The sequence below is a fragment of the Aphelocoma coerulescens genome, chromosome 10, assembly GCF_041296385.1.
Source record: "Aphelocoma coerulescens isolate FSJ_1873_10779 chromosome 10, UR_Acoe_1.0, whole genome shotgun sequence".
In the NCBI taxonomy this organism is placed as follows: domain Eukaryota; kingdom Metazoa; phylum Chordata; class Aves; order Passeriformes; family Corvidae; genus Aphelocoma; species Aphelocoma coerulescens.
In genome coordinates, this window is record NC_091024.1 from 10,150,241 (window position 1) to 10,166,843 (window position 16,603).

A 16,603-nucleotide genomic window follows, 5' to 3' on the forward strand; every position below is an offset into this window, starting at 1 on the left:
CTAGCTAAAGGAAAGGCCAATCCTTGTGCACCATTGCAGTTTAATACCTATGATATGCATGAAGAAAATTAATTTGACTGAGGATTTTGCTTCATGAAGTAATTACAGTGCAAAGCATAAAAAGGCTGTGTTTTGTCTTGAGCTGCCAAAGTCCTGGTTTGTATCATGAGGTCATGTTTAGGATGACAAATGTTTGCACAAACAGCATCTTATACTATCTCACATCGCCTCTCTCCACCTTTACTGACAGGATTTTTGGAGATGGAGAGGAACAGGAAAAGAAGTTTTTCTTCAGTCCCAGATGTGTTAAAATTGAAGCTTTAACTCACAGGGCACAAGAAGGGCAATACAAATATGGGAGGGTGCTGAGTTCATGGGGCTGCTCAGACTCCAAGATATATCCAATGTCTACTATCCACTACTGTCTGTGGAGGAGGGCTGTAGGCACCAGCACAGCCCAGTTAAGGTTGGATTGATTCAAGAAAAACCCTCATGTAAGACATAGCATTTCCCTGGTATCTTCAGGACAGTCTGATTTTTTAAATTTTGATTTCTTAAAGCACCTCTCTGGTTACAAATCCTTTTGAAATTGTATGTGAATACTTTGATAAACAGAGTAGAGCTAGTTTTGATAAAAAAATGGCAGTGTTTTTCATTAATTTGGTGATATTTGCAACACCTTTCACAACTGAAAGCAGCAGTTCAATTATCACTATTATGCAGACAGAAAACACTTGGAAAAACAACGCAAATCAAAATGTGCTGGCAAAGCACATCTCGCTGCCTTCACATGGCCAGTCCCTAACAATCGGTCACCTCTGCTACCAGGGAGCCCATAAAATGCCAATCACATCACAGTTCAAAACAGGCCATCCTGCTGCTAAACTGTATCATGGCAAATTTGGTCAAGACTGATGAAACCTAGAGATTTTAAGTTTGCTTAGAAAAATTAACTCAAACTCTAGAGAACTACCCACAGAAAAAAAAAGTTACAGGAATGGTAAACTTATAAAAAACCAGAAAACCCCCAGATTAAAGTCACTGGGGAGCAATGCACTCACCAGCATTTTCTGCCTTACCTGGGTGTTTATGTGGGAGATCTTTAGATCCAGCTTGTGCAATGACTGCTGGAGCTGAGCTCTAAATGTCTGTCATAAAAGCACTCGGGCTGTGGGTGACTCACATCGGGAAACTGAAATTATGAAGACCCTTCTTTTATTCATCACTGCTTGCCTTCTCTCCTCACTGATAATACAGGGTCAGCATCCTCTCAACATTACTGGAAAAGGAAACAGTGCATGTGAAACTCTCAGACACTGCTGTCATGAGCACCATGGAAAAACCATACGGAAATGAATAATTTTGTGCCCAAAGCACAGTTTGAATAGCAGGCAGTAAAAAGCCCCTTCGCTGCACATTAAACAAGAGGAGAATAAATCATGAGGGGAGCTGCTCCCTCAGGAGCAGCAACCATTGCCAATGCAGAGTGAGGGGGATGCCTGTAGGAAAAGGGTGTGGATAACTCAATTACAGTTCATCTGGATGAAGAAAACCAGGCAAATTCTGGACACTCTGGGCTGTTGAATGCTGGAGTGTAGAGTCTCAGTAGCCTTTCAGAGTATATTGTTTCACACACGTATTTATGTTTGTGCATGCATGGGCTTCGGGGTATATGGAAAATAAGTGGGATAAACTTTGGCTCTGTGCCAGGCTGACTGCTCCACACAGATATGGCACTGCTGGTCAGCTGGAAGCACAGGCTGAGACCTAGATGAAAAAAGATCTTTGAAATATCAACTGTTTGTAGAGTATCTTTCAATGGCTACAGCACCACTGGCCGGGCAAACGCAACCCTTTCATATGTGCCCCACTGCCAAGTCTGTCTTCATCCATAGGCAGGATGCCAAAGGGGTCTAGAAACACCGTATTTCCAGATGTCTAGAGATGTCTTCACTGACCCTCTGTATACAACTCCCTGCACTCCTGGGCTGGAGCCAGGGCATAAGATACAGCAGAGTATATTTGGAGGAGTTAACCACCAGCAATAACCCCTTCATAAAGGTTAAACAAGGTTGGGAAGTAAGAGAAATTAATTCCTACAGGGACCCTTGGCATCCCTAAAAGACAGGGAGACAGCTACATCACAGCAGGGGTATGTCCAATGACTGTGCTTGGCACTGACAGGCAGAACAGCACAGAGAGATGTGGTCAGGTCTCACTCATGGTGGCGGATTTGAGTGCACATGTCCAACCCAACTGTGGGAAGGCGCTCTTTGTTCTGCTTGGCAGAGCAGAGCTGCTGTACTGACAGTCTAAAAATCTTCTGTGAGATGCAGCTCTGTGGAACATCTCCAGGGAATTCACAACCATTGCTGTCACTGCAGCAGGTTAAGGACACATTGCTGAGATCTCTGCAACAGAAGAACACAACAGGGTGACTCAGTAGTGATGTGACCTTTCATCAACGGATGCTCTTCCTCGTGCTCGTGTTTCTGACACATTGATCAACTGTTGCAAACTTAGGTAAAACCCATTTTTTCAGTCCTTCTATCCTAGTGGTGGCATGGCCCTCCTGAAGCGCAGGAATGAACGTAAAATGTCTCACACTTGTTCTGATCAGGGCTCTGCAGATGCTTTTAGGGCTTCTCCCCCTCATAAGTCTGGAGACGAGAGTGTTTCCACCTCTGTGGATCCAGTATAAGCACAAAAGACACATCTGGTGACAAAAGACACATTTCTTTTGGGGCTGGTGGACTTTCCGCTTGTGACATGATTGAGTTTGCCCAACAAGGGACCAGTCAGTGTCCACAAAACTCTTTGACAGCAGAACATTCTGGTACTCTTCCTGTGACGTTACCAGAGGAAACATTGCACACAGCTATGTATATTCATTAAAGTCTATTATTTTAACTCATTCATATGTCACTGACTCACCATTCATTCACTTTGTGCAACCTTTTAGAAGTCTTACACATCCCCAAACCCTGTACATGGAATTTCTGCCTTAGATGTATTTCATGCTGCACCAACATTAACTCAAAGAGGCAATAATTTCCCCAGGAGTGTCCTGTATAAAATCTTCCTCATCAGAGATAAGAGACAAGGTCATTCCACATGAGACAACCCACTGGAATGACTCTTTAGACACTGCTTGTTCTGGAACTTCTTATTTATCATTCTCCTCATCCTGATATTTTGTACTTTCCACTTCCACTGAGTGTTTCTGTGGGCAAGGTACAAGCAGAAATGGATAAACTCCTCTTCATTGGGACTAGGAATACATTGGGATTTGGCTAAGAGATTTCTTCTAGCTTGGGTGCATTTGTATATTTTGTGGGAAATAGCAACTGGACAGTTAAAAATGGACAGCTTAGAAATAAACATTTCTGCACCACCACCATCAGATAGGTTTTCACCTGGGCAGAGGACTTCAAAAAATATCCTGCAAGCTGCAGGGAGTAGGGGTTGATTCATCAAGGTACTTTCCCTTCTGACTCAGCACTAAATCTACGCCACTGTGATATCACAGGCTATCTGCCTTTGGAAGCTCTGAGTATTTTTAAGCGTTCTAACAGCAAAGTGCTGACTATTGCTGGGGATTACAGATTCTGCAGAACATTTCAGAAGATAACTTCTGGCATCTTGCCACTTGTTATATGGAAAATATGTTGTATTATCTTCCATGTGTGTGGGGGTGTAAGGGTGCTCCAAGTGTCCTGGCCCTCAGCCTGCAAAGACTTACACATATTTTATGCAGAATAAAGTTAAGCAATACATAATGAACTTGTTCAGGCTCAGAGCCTAGATCTGTCACTTAAGACATGTTCCATATCCTTTACGACTTCTTGAAAGACAGCATCTTTCTTGATGCTCCAAGTGTGCTACTATGAATGCCTTGCTGGAGGTTGGCTGTGTGGGACACATACACTGGTTATCAGTGTAGGACTTTCAGTGGAAGGTCCTGGTCCTGCCCCAGCTGGCTGGAGTCCTTTGACTGGGATAGTTAGACAGGGATGGTCAAACTGGTCCCAGACTCCTGTACACACAGGAGATGTGGAGGAGCCGCTGTCAGATGCACATCAGTCATTTGATGTCATATTCTTCTACTATCAATCCTGGAAAGCTCTCCAGAGGCGCTGAGTGAAGGATGAGGTGTAGCAGGTTGAGGTAAGGATGTCAGGGCACCAGAAGTAGCAGAAAAAGGCCCTTATTGCTGGGACACAGTGGTGTTATTCCCATGGACAGCCCTGCAAGGGTCCTCCCATGAACAGCTTCTGGGTGGGTTTGGGTGGGACATGGGGGCAGAAGACAGCAGAGGGCACATCCTCCCATGCCCACCCCAGTGCCACCCTTTGGGGGAAGCCAGGGTGGCTGCTCTACCCCCCAAATCCCATCAGGGCACACCCAGCTCCCCCCCTTCGCTGCCCTCGGTTGTGGGGAGCCTTGAGAGAGCCCCATGGGGAGCCCTGTCGGAGTCCTGTGGGGAGCAACGTCAGAGCCGTGTGTGGAGCTCTGAGGGAGCCCTGCAGGAGCCCTGCGGGGAGCACCGAGGGGAGCACTGAGGGGAGCACCATGGGGAGCCCTGAGGGAGCAATGTCAGAGCCCTTTGGGACTCTGTGGAGAGACCTGCAGAGAACCATTTATGGCCTGAGGGGAATCCCTTGGAGCCCTGTGGAGAGTCCTTCGGAAGCCCCTCGGGACCCCGCGAGTCGGCCTTTGGGAGCCCTTAGAGACCGCGGTGGGGAGGGCGGTGCCGGGGCGCCCTCTGGACCTCGCGGCGGCGCGCGCGACGCGCGGGCGCCCCTCCCGCCCCTGCGGCGCGCGCGGAGCCTCGGCGGGGTGGCGCCGCCCGTCACCTGCGGCCGCGCGAGGGGCCGGGGCGGGGCGCGGGGGGCGGGGCCGGCGCGCGAGGCGGGGGCGGTGGCCAATGGGGGCGGGCGGGCGGCGCGCGGGGCGCTCTTAAGGCGGCGCGGGCGCTGTCAGCGGGCAGAAGGTGCGCGGGCTCGACGGCGGGGCTATGGCTGCCGTCAACGGCGCCGTGGAGAACGGGCAGCCCGACAAGAAAGTACCCCCGCTGCCGCGGCCCCTGCGCAGCCTGGAGGTGAAGTACACCAAGGTGAGCCCGCCAGGCGTGGGGCGCTGGGCTGCGGGTGGGCTTTGCCGTGGTGTCGCCGATGCTCGGTGGAGTCAGGGTGGCGGTGAGGCGTTATATTTTAATACGAAATTTTCACCCTCAATGTTGTTTTTCTTAGCTTCTTTTATTCCTTCTGCTGCCTGAGATAGTAGGTTTTTGGGGGTTTGAGGTTGAGCAAGCATCTGACAGTGGTGTTTCTAATGGAGCAACACTTGCCCCAATCCCTAATGCCCAAAACCTAACTTTTCCTTTTTAATAAAATAACCCCACCAAAGCTGTTGCACTGCCCCAGGTGCCCTGGGCTCCTCGCCCTGGCGCCTGACACCATCTTCCCCTCCCAACCCACCCGTGAACGCCTCCAGCTCCCTGCTGGTGCTAAGCAAAATCCGCTTTGGATGGGGTGAGGCTGGGCAGGGCGCGGAGGGGTTTATCCCTCAGGAAGCCGCTTGCTGGGGCTGTGTTCAACCGTCCTTGACCCACAGCTCCCCTGCGGGGAGGTGGCGCGGTGCCAGTGGTGGGTTTGGGTGGTGCTGAGCCCAGGAAGCCTGGAGCAGGTCCAGTGTCCGGCAGGACTGGGCCTTGTGGAAAGGCTCTTCTGTGAGACTGGAGCCGTCCTGTAGCTCTGTAAGAGGAGCGGTGCTCATGTTGATGACTCTTCATCCCAACTCCATGGCCTCCCCACGGGATGAGGAGTCGGGCACTGAGCCCACACAAACCCTCACCGCTCCACTCGCCATTGAGCTTCCCTTTAAACAGTTGCTCCTGACCTTTTAGCATAAACCAAAGGCTCCTGAGCTTGATATCTCTGTCCCTCAGAAGTGAGGCTCGTGTGGAGCTGAGCAGGGGTGCAGAAATCCCTGCTCCCAACGCAGCTGTAGCTCTGCGATCACCAAGTTGCTTTTTGTTCCACAACAGCCTGACCCTGCTGCCTTGCACAGTGGGGAAAGCGTCCTGGCTGGTTATGCTGCTGTGGAGCCTTGACTGCCATAATTTCAACTTCGTGCCTGGATTAAAAGAGCTGTAGGGGCTGAATGAGTGTGTTACTTTTGCCTTTTTATATTAAGAAAAACAGAATTTGAAGTTCCTTCCCTTGCACTCAGAAGGAGTGAACAGCAATAGCTTATCCGGCGATGTGTTGATTTGAATTATGCATCCAAAGTAGTGAAACAGATTAGCAATTAGGAGTAATCACTGGACTGGATTAATTTTTAACATCCCAAATTTATCTACTCTTTATTTGTCAGATAAACTTGTCATTTAGCAGCAAATTGGATCTGCAGCTGCTGATTGCGGAATGGCGTAATGCTTCACAAATGGCTCTTTCCTGCGTCCAAAATGGACACGGCCATTTGAGTTCTTCTTAAACATCCAAATGCTCTGGTTTTTGTTATTTTTATTGTTGTGAACACTTTTAAACACTCCTTAGGGATCTTATCCTGCAGCCGTGTGTGTTTTAAAACATGCCGTTTATGCTCCACAGTTTTGCCAGAGACTGTGAGCGCCGAAAGAGTCAAGGTAGTATCTTTAAAGTGGAAACCACCGTAAATTAAAAGTCTGAGTTTGATGTTTGATCTGATGCTCCTGGTGCATCTGAGAAAATAATGAGCAGCGGTCAATTTTCATAAAACTGTGAGGGGTTTTGTGCAAGCTCTGTGTTTCACCAGATGTTTACAGCTGACAGAATGCTTCCCTCTGCTTAGAGGAGATTTTTATTTTTGGTTCTACCAGTTACGGGGCTGGGGAAGAGGCAAAATTTTTCAACAAAGATCTTACTTATAGAGCAGCTTAGTGCTTGTCATGGGTATGTGATGGAAGTGATCCGTCCACAATTCCTTGTCTCAGATTCTGCCTATGAAGCATGAACTGCTGATATATTATTTGATTTCATTTCAACTCCTGGCACCAAAGACTTGGGATATGGGATGGATTTCCAGAATGATGCCAGTGTATATGCTATGTTTAAAACAGCCTGATCCTGTCACTCTTGTGTTTTACTACTTGGTAGGAACATCACTTTCCCATGGAATTAGTGTTGAATGCAAAGGAAAAATCAGTATCCTTTGCAAACCTTAGTGTGAGCATATACCTGATACTGTAATTTTACAGTTCCTGTTGTATTTCCTACATTTATAATATGACTTTTCTTCATTAGTGAAACACAGAAAAAACTGAAGTTTAAAATGTGTATATGTTAAAATGTAGCACTTGGATAGCAGCGGTAGTTTGGGAGCACTGGTGTCTTAAACTGAAGTTAATATTTCTTACATTGTATCTTTTCTTGTGAGTTCCCTTGGCAACATTTTTTGGGAAATTTTTTTTCTCGGCCTGTGTGAAACAGGTGGGTCCAGCAGTGCAGCTTCTATGCCAATTACACTTCAGATGCTTTATGCAGAAGTAGTAAGAAAAAGTCCTTTCAGGAAAACAAAGCTGCCCAAGGAAAGAAAACTATGACCCAAAGCAGTGGGAATTCCAAATGTAAGAGATGCAATATTAATCTCCTGGTGGTGTGTAGAGACTCATAAACAAGATTGCAAATGTGGATGGCTTCCAAATAAAAGTACTAGCTTACAGCCACTAGCAGGCTACTAATAAAGATTACTTCATCTAATCTTATTTAAAGTATATTTATAAAATATAACACTGCCAAGTCAGATCACAGCGTGGATAAGATGCATGCTGAATCAATTAATTGGATATAGGTGTTCACGCTCTGTTTACAGTGAGTAACAACACTCCAGTATTTAATGCATTTTCAGTTACGCAATGCTGGGACTGTTTGTTCTTGCTCTGGAAATGCAATATTTTGAAACACTTAAATCTTGTCACAGATGACTCCGAGTGATGTGGGAGGCTTGATCTGGCCTGTGACAAGGCATGGTGGGGTAGAAGTGAGCCAGAACCCGCCTCCTCTGGACATGGCTGGCGTGGGGAGCAAGCTGTGGAGGTAGCCCAGGGCAGGGCACAAACAGCCAAGTAAAAATTGTACAGTGACACGTAACAAGGGGCTCCTTTTGCCTGAACCATACAAGTTTCTCTTGGTGTCTGCTTGCTGTTCCCATTGGATGTATTTCAAAAACTGCCCATTTCTCACTGCCAAATCCCAGTGTTTTACTGTGTGGGACCCATCCTCTGCCTTCCTCTGGCTCAAAACTACCTGGGTGCACAAAGCTTGTAGAAATGTGTCTGTACTGCCAGCAGTGGCCCTGGGAGAGAGACTGAGTATGCTTGACTCTGCCATGGATGGAAGTTGAAGAGCCTTTGGACCTTTGAGGAGCACTTGTGTGTTTTTTTCTTTATCAGTTGTTTTTCTTCCTCCTGCCCATCCCACTCCCCTTGCTCTCTCTTCAGATATTTATTAACAATGAATGGCATGAGTCTACAAGTGGAAAGAAGTTCCCTACCTACAACCCTTCAACGCTGGAGAAAATTTGTGACATTGAGGAAGGAGATAAGGTAAGTATTGTTGGACAAGCAGTGCAAAAGACATTTTCTGGGGATTTCTTTTTGTAGGGATGCACACAGAGGAAAAACTGCCTTTTAACAACAACATCCATCTGGCCAGACTGAGCTGGAGGTCTGGGACACTTGATGTGCTGCTCAAAAATTACATGGGCTGGGTGACATCAAGCCTGTCCAACTTGTCAGAGACACTTTCCCTGGTAGGAACTGGCTGCTGAACACTGTCAGAGGAATGAGATTGAGCATCATTCTTGTGGCATAGACTGGAAGGAAACAACCAGCCTGAGGAAGTAGCAATGATGGTGTGTGCACATCCCTGACAGGACTTGGGCCATGTGCTGGGGGTGGTTTATACACCAGCTGTAGGGCAGCTTGTTGGAGACACTGAACTGAAACTCCCGCTTTTTTAAACGCAGTCAACAAATAACCTGAATGCTTGTGGGAATTTAAGCTCAGTCATGCAAACATTGACCTCTTGCTGCTGGAGATGTGGTGCTGCTTTTCCAGCTGGTATTGTGGGTTGTGGCAGCTCTCACTAAAATCAAACCAGTATCTCAAGAACTTTAGTAGTCCCTGTCTGTCCCTGGTGTGCTGTAGAGTAACCCAAGATGTAACTGTTTCAGTGAGGTAAGGAACAATCACGTGTGACACTTCTTTTTGTCCAAAGCAGCTCATTGTGTATGGGCCAGCTGGTCTGACCTATGGAAAAGAGCTGGGCCAAGATCTGGCTTTGCACAGGAAGTCATGGGAAGCTGATTCACAGCTGCCGTGCTGTGCCAGGGCTCTGGTAGCTCTTTGCTGTGGGCAGTAAGCGATGGGCAGCATGGCCATTTCTGCTTGCACTGAGATCTTTTTCCTGGTATTTAAGCTTGTCCAACGCTTGTGAGGCAGCCTCCAAGACTTATTGTCACTGGGGATCTGTGCATCCGTGGGGCAATTACACACTGAGGCAGAACCAAACATTATGTGTAATTTCTTTATCCTGACTGGGTAAGACACAACTGTGTTTAATTGCAGTGGCATGTAAACAGTGGAATTGAAGCTCTGATGCAACTGTATTTTGATAGGCAGAAACCATGATGTTATTGTTCCCTGAGCTAAGTGTCTCTTCAAGCAGCTACAGAGTATTACATGAGCAGTTTGTGCCTGCTTCTAATGTTGGCTAAAGAAAATTTTTATACAGAACTAACAGGCCAGTTTTGCAGTTCGCCTCCTGTCTGAAGGAGGACAGGAATTTGTCCCTGTCTGAATTCAGCTTCTAGCTGGCAGGAGAGTTGCTGTAGACTTCCAGTCAGTGGAGCCCTCTCCCCCTGGATACTCAGTACAGGTGACTGACTTCTTAGTGGAAATTGCAGCCAAGAATGTAAGCTAGCTGTGCTTTGGGGGCTGAAAGCCTCTTCTACTCCTATACATCACACCTTTTAAAACAATTTTTTGCTCTAAGTAGGTTTTTCCAAGAAACTGAGTGGGGATTAGACCTGGATCTGGATTAATTAAAACAGTCATGGGTAACAACTGTCCCAAACTAGCTGTTTGCCTTCTGGTGACACTTGGCCATGTCTCACTCTCTTCTGGCAAACTGAGGTCCCTGAGCTTCCCTTGCTCTGGTTCATCCCCTCTTGGGGCTGTAACTCCAGTCTGCTGGATTCACCACAGGAATTGGTGAGTTGTTTTTTCGTGGTGCTTTCCAGTGCCTTGTCCCTGTGTGCCACTGTACTTGCTGTGCTGGCCAGTGCCACTGCAGGGGTGGCAGTTCCTGCTACTGGCTCTGGCTTCAGCTGTGCTCTGCCAGGTTTGGCTCTGGCTTCACACCAGGCTGGGAGCGGAACTCCCCTTCCCAAGCCCTGAACAGAAACCTGCCCCTCCCTGGCCACGCAGAGTGTTTTGCTTAGGCTGCACGTGAGGGGTGGAAATTTGGCATCCGATATCTAAGCGATGACAGTTTAGTCTGATGCTGAAACTTGGCCAATGCTTTATAAGCCTAGAAGCAAAGGTTTTGTTGTCTGTTCCTTAGTTATGGAATTGTCCTTGATGGGACAGTTGAGGGATAAAGAAAAGTCTGTGTGGAAAAAGAAGCCTTGAAAATAAAATGGTGGTGTTTCCACTGGATGCTGGGAGGCTTTTTACCTCACAAATAAAAGCTTCGTGTCCAACTGTTTGCCAGGTTGATAATGGAAAAGGAGTAATTCTGGTGCTGTCCTGGTGCTAACACTTGAAGATAGGCTTTTTCCTTCTAGCAGCTTGCTGACATCTATCAAGGGCAGGGGAAAAGTGCTCCTTCCTCAAAGGAGTGCCCAGCTCAGTTGCCACAGAGCGTGGGCAGCAGGTCCACAGCTGTGACTGTCAAGTCTCTGTCATGACCATTTCTAAACAGTTCACTCTTATGTAGATCTTTGAAGGGTTGTGAGAGGGATTTGTTCACAGTCATCCTGTCCCCTTCAGATTGTAGTGGCAAGCTAACGTAAGACCACAGCAGACTTGCAGTGTCCTCAATATGATTTTGGACATTTCAGACTGATATGATGCTGTTTGTAGCTGTTTAGAACTTGAGTTTGGAAGTTAAAGCAATTCAGTGTGTGGACTCTGCAGGAGAGCAGGTCAGGGAACCTCTTCTGACTGAGGAACTGTGACATGCTTGTGCCCTATGTCAGAAAAGTGCCTTTCCAAAGATGTGCACAGTGGAGTCTTTTTGAAGAAGTCAGTAGTTGAATTGAAGACAGATGGTTTCCAGTGGGTGTGCTCCATTCTTGGCACATGTCCTCACTGGAGCACTCTGGGGCACCCTGAGATTGAAGCGGAGCAAGGCTTTTTTGCAGGTGTTTTCCCCACTCACAGAGCCAGTGGGATGATGGTCTTCACTGTGCTGTGCAGCGTGCTGCCAGGGCAGGAGAGAGGAAAAGAAGACAGGAGAGAAAAAAGGAGTAGTGATGAGCAGGACCTGAGGTAGAGGAGGAAGATGGATGAGGCAGCTTAGAACAAAGGACAGTGTTCAGTTTGTTCAGGGGGGAAGGTATGTGATTGTGTAACTGGGGGTTGTATTATAACTCAAACATCCCAGGTGGGTATGAAGGTTTGCAGACATTTCCCAACACTATAAAGACTTTGCAGTCTTAATATTCTTAGTTGAGCTTTTTATGTAATGCCAGTAAATCTGTTATAGATCTGAGTGGCGCACCAGGATGCATGGATCTCCTCCTCCTGTGGTTTTGTGCACCACAGGGTGTTCCTGGCACCTTGACAGTTAGAAATCACTTTGTCACGCCTTGTGCCTACCTATTGCAACATGCCTGCAATGAACATGTCTTTCAGACTCCCCTAATGCCTAGTCATAACAGGATGGATTAAGAATGGCATTTTAGCCTTTCTGAAGAATTTCCTTGTTTTTGCTGGTCTTTCAAGCCTATTGAGGCTGTGCAGAAAGGCTCTCAGGATATCACTTGGTGGTGCTACCCCGAGGGTGTTAGGGAAAGCCTGTTTGCTTGTGTGACAGTGACTGCAGGCTCTAAGCCTCTATTTGTACCCAGAATGTCTGAGAAATGTGGTTGTCTTCATTCTTGTCTCTACAGGAGCTGCAGCAGGGCTCATGTGCTCCCATTTTTAGAGACCAGGGAAGAACTGGGCATGCACTGAAATCCTCTGCCTATGCAGTCATCTCACCCCTGTCCTGAGTGCCAGGGTAGAGGGAAGACCCTCTGTACTGAGGGCATTGTGCCACTGCAGACCCAGTTCCCTGCACATCAATGCTCCCAGCCTGGTTGCAGACCTAATTAATTGCTGCTAAGAGAAGACTTGTTTAAACCTGACACACTTATGTTCCTTTGCCTGCTCTGTCACATAAAATATTGCCTTCTTTCAGCTTAAGTCTTCATTCTAGCAGGCAGGATGGGGAGTATATAAGTGTGCAGTGGCTGGTGGTGCCTTCTGGCTTTTGTGATGTGCCAGTCTGAATCCAGATGAACTCCAGCAGAGTGAGCCATTCAAAGGCCTGTTGTGCCCATGGGTGATGGGCCCCAGGCAAGACCTGCCTGTCTGTGCTCAGTGGCTCTGGACACCTCTGCCTCACCAGCATCCCTTGCTGGACCAGAGCCATCCTGTGACAGCACAAGTTTCCTCCAATGACTTCCCATCTGTGTGCTTCCAAAAGGGTGGATTTCTTTTCCTGACAGTATAGGTCAGAGTTTCAAAGCTGTGTGATCTCCCTTGTAAAGGAAAGGAGCCAAATTTAATGTAAGGTGCCATTGCCTTCGGTGATGACTTGCAGTTTTGACCATGAACTTTTTAAGAAGGCAACACCTCTCCCTACAACAATTTTTCTTGATTGAGCACCACACATCCCCCCTGTGAGGGGAGAGTGGCCAGACCTTGTTGGATCAATGCAGAGGCTTATTTCCTAATTGTATCCAGACAAGACTTGAGATAGGGTATAGATGACAGCAACTGGTGAAGTGCTGGGAGGAATGATCAAGGTCTGACACCCTCCCTCCTCTCCCACCCTTTTGAGCCATATATTGCAGTGAGGTTCAAATTCTCCATCAGCTGAAGGGAGGCTTGGGCTGTGCCAGACCTTACATACAGCAGGAGTCTGTCCAAAGCTTTATCAATGCTTGAGGTACAGCCTTGGCCTCGTGGATGTTTGTGGCAGTGTTCCCATTGATTCTGCTGGATTGGGAAGATGCCCTTGGCTTCACTTTTTTAATCAATATATGTGAGGTAAAGGGAGGAGTCCAGGGCATACCATGGCCAGAGCAAGTGCAGGAAGCTCTGGGGGTGATGGTGTGGGAAGAGAGGGAATTTGTTCCCCATCTGGTTAGTAACTTGGTTAAACAGAGTTGGATTTGGTCCAGAGGGTGGTAAAGCTGTTGGGAGGTGAAAGGAGAATGGCTCTAAGTGTGTGTAAGGGAAATGTCTTTGTCACAGCACTGAATAACAAAACCTTTCCCATCTGGTAGAAATGTTCTGGAAATGTGTTCTAGGATCTAAGGGAGATTTTTTAGTGTGTTAACTGCCTTGGCATGGGCTCCAGGGGAACTGGATGGTGGGATCTGAGCTGTAATTACTTCCCTGGGTAAAATCTTGGTCTCATGGGGGATTTTCCTGCCCACACTTGTTTAGAGGAGGCTAATTCATGTAGGCCAGTGGCCTGTCATGCTGCTTCATCCTCCCCCAGTGTCATATCCTGTATTGGCGGGAACATGATTCTGGATTATTTTATAAACAAGTCAGTTACATTAAATTGCCCTTGAAAGACCCTATTGGTATTCAGACCTCAAGGTTGTTTATGAGCCCAGGCCAAACCTAAAACATATTCCTGGCTTGGATTGAAATCCAAGAGTAAAATGAAAGTGGTTTTGTTGGACAGCTTGGTTTTGGCTACCACAGCATCAACTAGGAAGCAGCCTGGGGGAGTTTCTGTGGCATTGTCCTGCTCCTTCCTTGTAACCTGAGGTTTTCTTTTGCTCTGTAGCCTGATGTGGATAATGCAGTGGAGGCAGCAAAGGCAGCATTCCAGAGGGGGTCTCCATGGAGACAGATGGATGCCCCAAGCAGAGGACGACTCCTGCACAAACTGGCTGATCTTCTTGAACGGGACAGAGTCATCCTGGCAGTAAGTACTGGGAGCAGTGATAAGCCAGCAACAGTTGGCTCATAACTCTGGTGTATCCATATCTACCTAATATTTTTCTTTTCTCTCCGTTCATGAAGGGCAGAAGAGTCCATACAGCAGTCATGACTTTGTTCCTCTTTCTGGAGGATTTTAGGTGTCTTAGAAGGCTCTCAGTTCTTCTATATAGTTGATTTTGGCAGAACTTTAGCTATTTATTGAAGTGATTAAAGATATTAATACATAAATTTTCAAAGTAATATTCTTTATTTTTAGTTTTAACAATCATTGATGTTTACAGCTGTCTCCTAGCTCCTTTTTAAAAAAACCAAAACACACCAAAACAACCAAAGCACACCAAACCATCACAGCTGACTCATTCTTTATTACAAAACTGCAGGTGGGTTTGGACTTCTGTGCAAATTCCTACCCTTAAGATTAGGGCCTGGAAAGAGAATCCTTCTCTGGCTGGATATCATCCAAAGTTTAAAATGTGTGTAAGTTGGAACTGTTTCTTTCCATATTGAATGTACTGGCTCAGGAAAGTCTCTTTATAGCTGTGAAGCTGTGTTAACTTGGACTTCTGCACTGAAAAACTATTGTTAATGATTCTATGATCCTGTCCTGGAGGAGTCCTGCTGGTGGAGAAAAACGGGATAAGAACCTGAGCTAAAATGTGCTCAGTTGGTAGAAGCCTTTGGACTCTGCAGGCCTTGTACTTCTTTCCAAATGGCACCCACAGATCCTCAGTTTAGGGCTGCTGTCCATCCATACCTAAGCTCTTCAATCTGAGCACTCTCCAGTTCAATACTGCACTTTTATCTTCAGAGAATGGCATTTATGATATTCCGTGCTGTCAGCTATGCAGGTACCTGAGCCAGTGTCCTGCTGAGGTCAGTAGGAATTGACATCCATGGGATGTGCTCAGGAGCCTGTGCCTGTGTGGCTATTTTGAGCTGGGTCTCTTTCTCCAACACAGTGTCTCAACCACATGACAGCTTTCTCTTTCAGCGGGGGAAAACCAAAACATTCAGTTCTGAAGACAGTTCTGGCCAGCAAATAAGAGGGAAGAAAATAAATTATATATATCCATGTGTGAATAAACCCTGTTTATTTTTGCTCACTTTTTGATGTGACTTTGGAGCACCCTCCTTTTCCCCAAACGAGAACACTCTCTTCAAACTTTCTGCTGTCCTTCTGGTCTGGGAGGGCTTGTTTGGCATTGCTGTTTGCACTGCAGAAAACCAGCCCTGGCTGCCTTGGCTGAGTGCTAAGCAATGACCTATAAAAATCAGTTGTTTCAGCAGACATTCAGTGGATAACAATCCTAGCCATTCCAAGGGGAATGTCTGTTTGAGTGCTGTTTGGACCCTAATGTCTGTGGAGGATGACAGGGTATGACTTCATGTGTAAACAAAGCTGTTTCAATCTACCAAGGGATAGTACTTCCTTTATGGATGTGCTGGCCATTTGCACCAATATCCCATTTAATGACCTGAGTGGAGAACAAAGCATTCCCTGAGCATTCTGTTCCTGGAGTGTGAAAGACACAGGCTCAGCCTGGACTTTGTTTAGAGCTGATCAGCACCAGTGCAGCTTCAGTGGAGCAACTTCTGCCTTGCCCTGGGCTCAGCACAGATCTGAGCCCAAAGGTTACTTTACCAGAACTCTGTAAAAAGTATGTTTATCATTGGACAAAAGAGGCTTCTCAGAGGTTGGGTTTAGGGTTATGAAGCAGGAAATAAGATTTTTTTTTTTTTTTTTCCAAATTAAGGGAAAGTAGCTCTGACTGATTTCAGTGACACCATCTGGACTCCAGAACATCTGTGTTGGAAAGTCAGTTAGGGTGAAGTCATGACACTCACATTGTTTCTGACCAGTGCCCCAGACCCCAGCCCTGTCTCCCACCCACACTCACCTTCTGGAGACTTCTGGAAGGGTGCTCTTTCATCACAGCCCCTGAACAAAGCTATTCCTGTACACATCAGAGTTACCGTGTCTGCCTTCCCTTCTGCCTTATTTGTATTAATGAGCTCATTCTCTAAATATAAGAGGAGGGAAGAACATTCCATGTCTTCAGAACAAGGCAAAATAAAGCTGAGAAGAGGGTTCTTCAAAAGCTTTTTTAAGAAAAAAAAACCCCAAAACATTGCCTTGTCTGACAGTGCATGCAACTTGTTTTTTTTCAGACTCTGGAAACAATGGATACAGGAAAACCTTTTCTGCAGGCTTATTTCGTTGACCTGGAAGGCTGTATAAAAACACTCCGGTATTATGCTGGATGGGCTGATAAAATTCAAGGCAGAACTATTCCAGTGGGTGAGTACCCTTGGACCCAGTTTCAGAGCTGGGATGTGATCAGGCTTGAAGGGGAGGGAGATACATGGAAAGGCTGGCTTCTGAAAACC

General features: G+C 46.7%; 1 protein-coding gene across 1 annotated transcript in view; it reads left to right on the forward strand.

The window, feature by feature from the left end:
* Nucleotides 1-4,999: 4,999 nt before the first annotated feature.
* ALDH1A3 (aldehyde dehydrogenase 1 family member A3) overlaps nt 5,000-16,603 on the forward strand; it is a 34,112-nt gene continuing 22,508 nt past the window's right edge. Inside the window, exons 1-4 of the mRNA XM_069025540.1 lie at nt 5,000-5,116; nt 8,483-8,587; nt 14,058-14,198; nt 16,385-16,514. Of these exons, the coding sequence (XP_068881641.1) occupies nt 5,018-5,116; nt 8,483-8,587; nt 14,058-14,198; nt 16,385-16,514 (475 nt within the window). The 5' untranslated portion in view covers nt 5,000-5,017. The remainder of the gene's footprint in view (nt 5,117-8,482; nt 8,588-14,057; nt 14,199-16,384; nt 16,515-16,603) is intronic.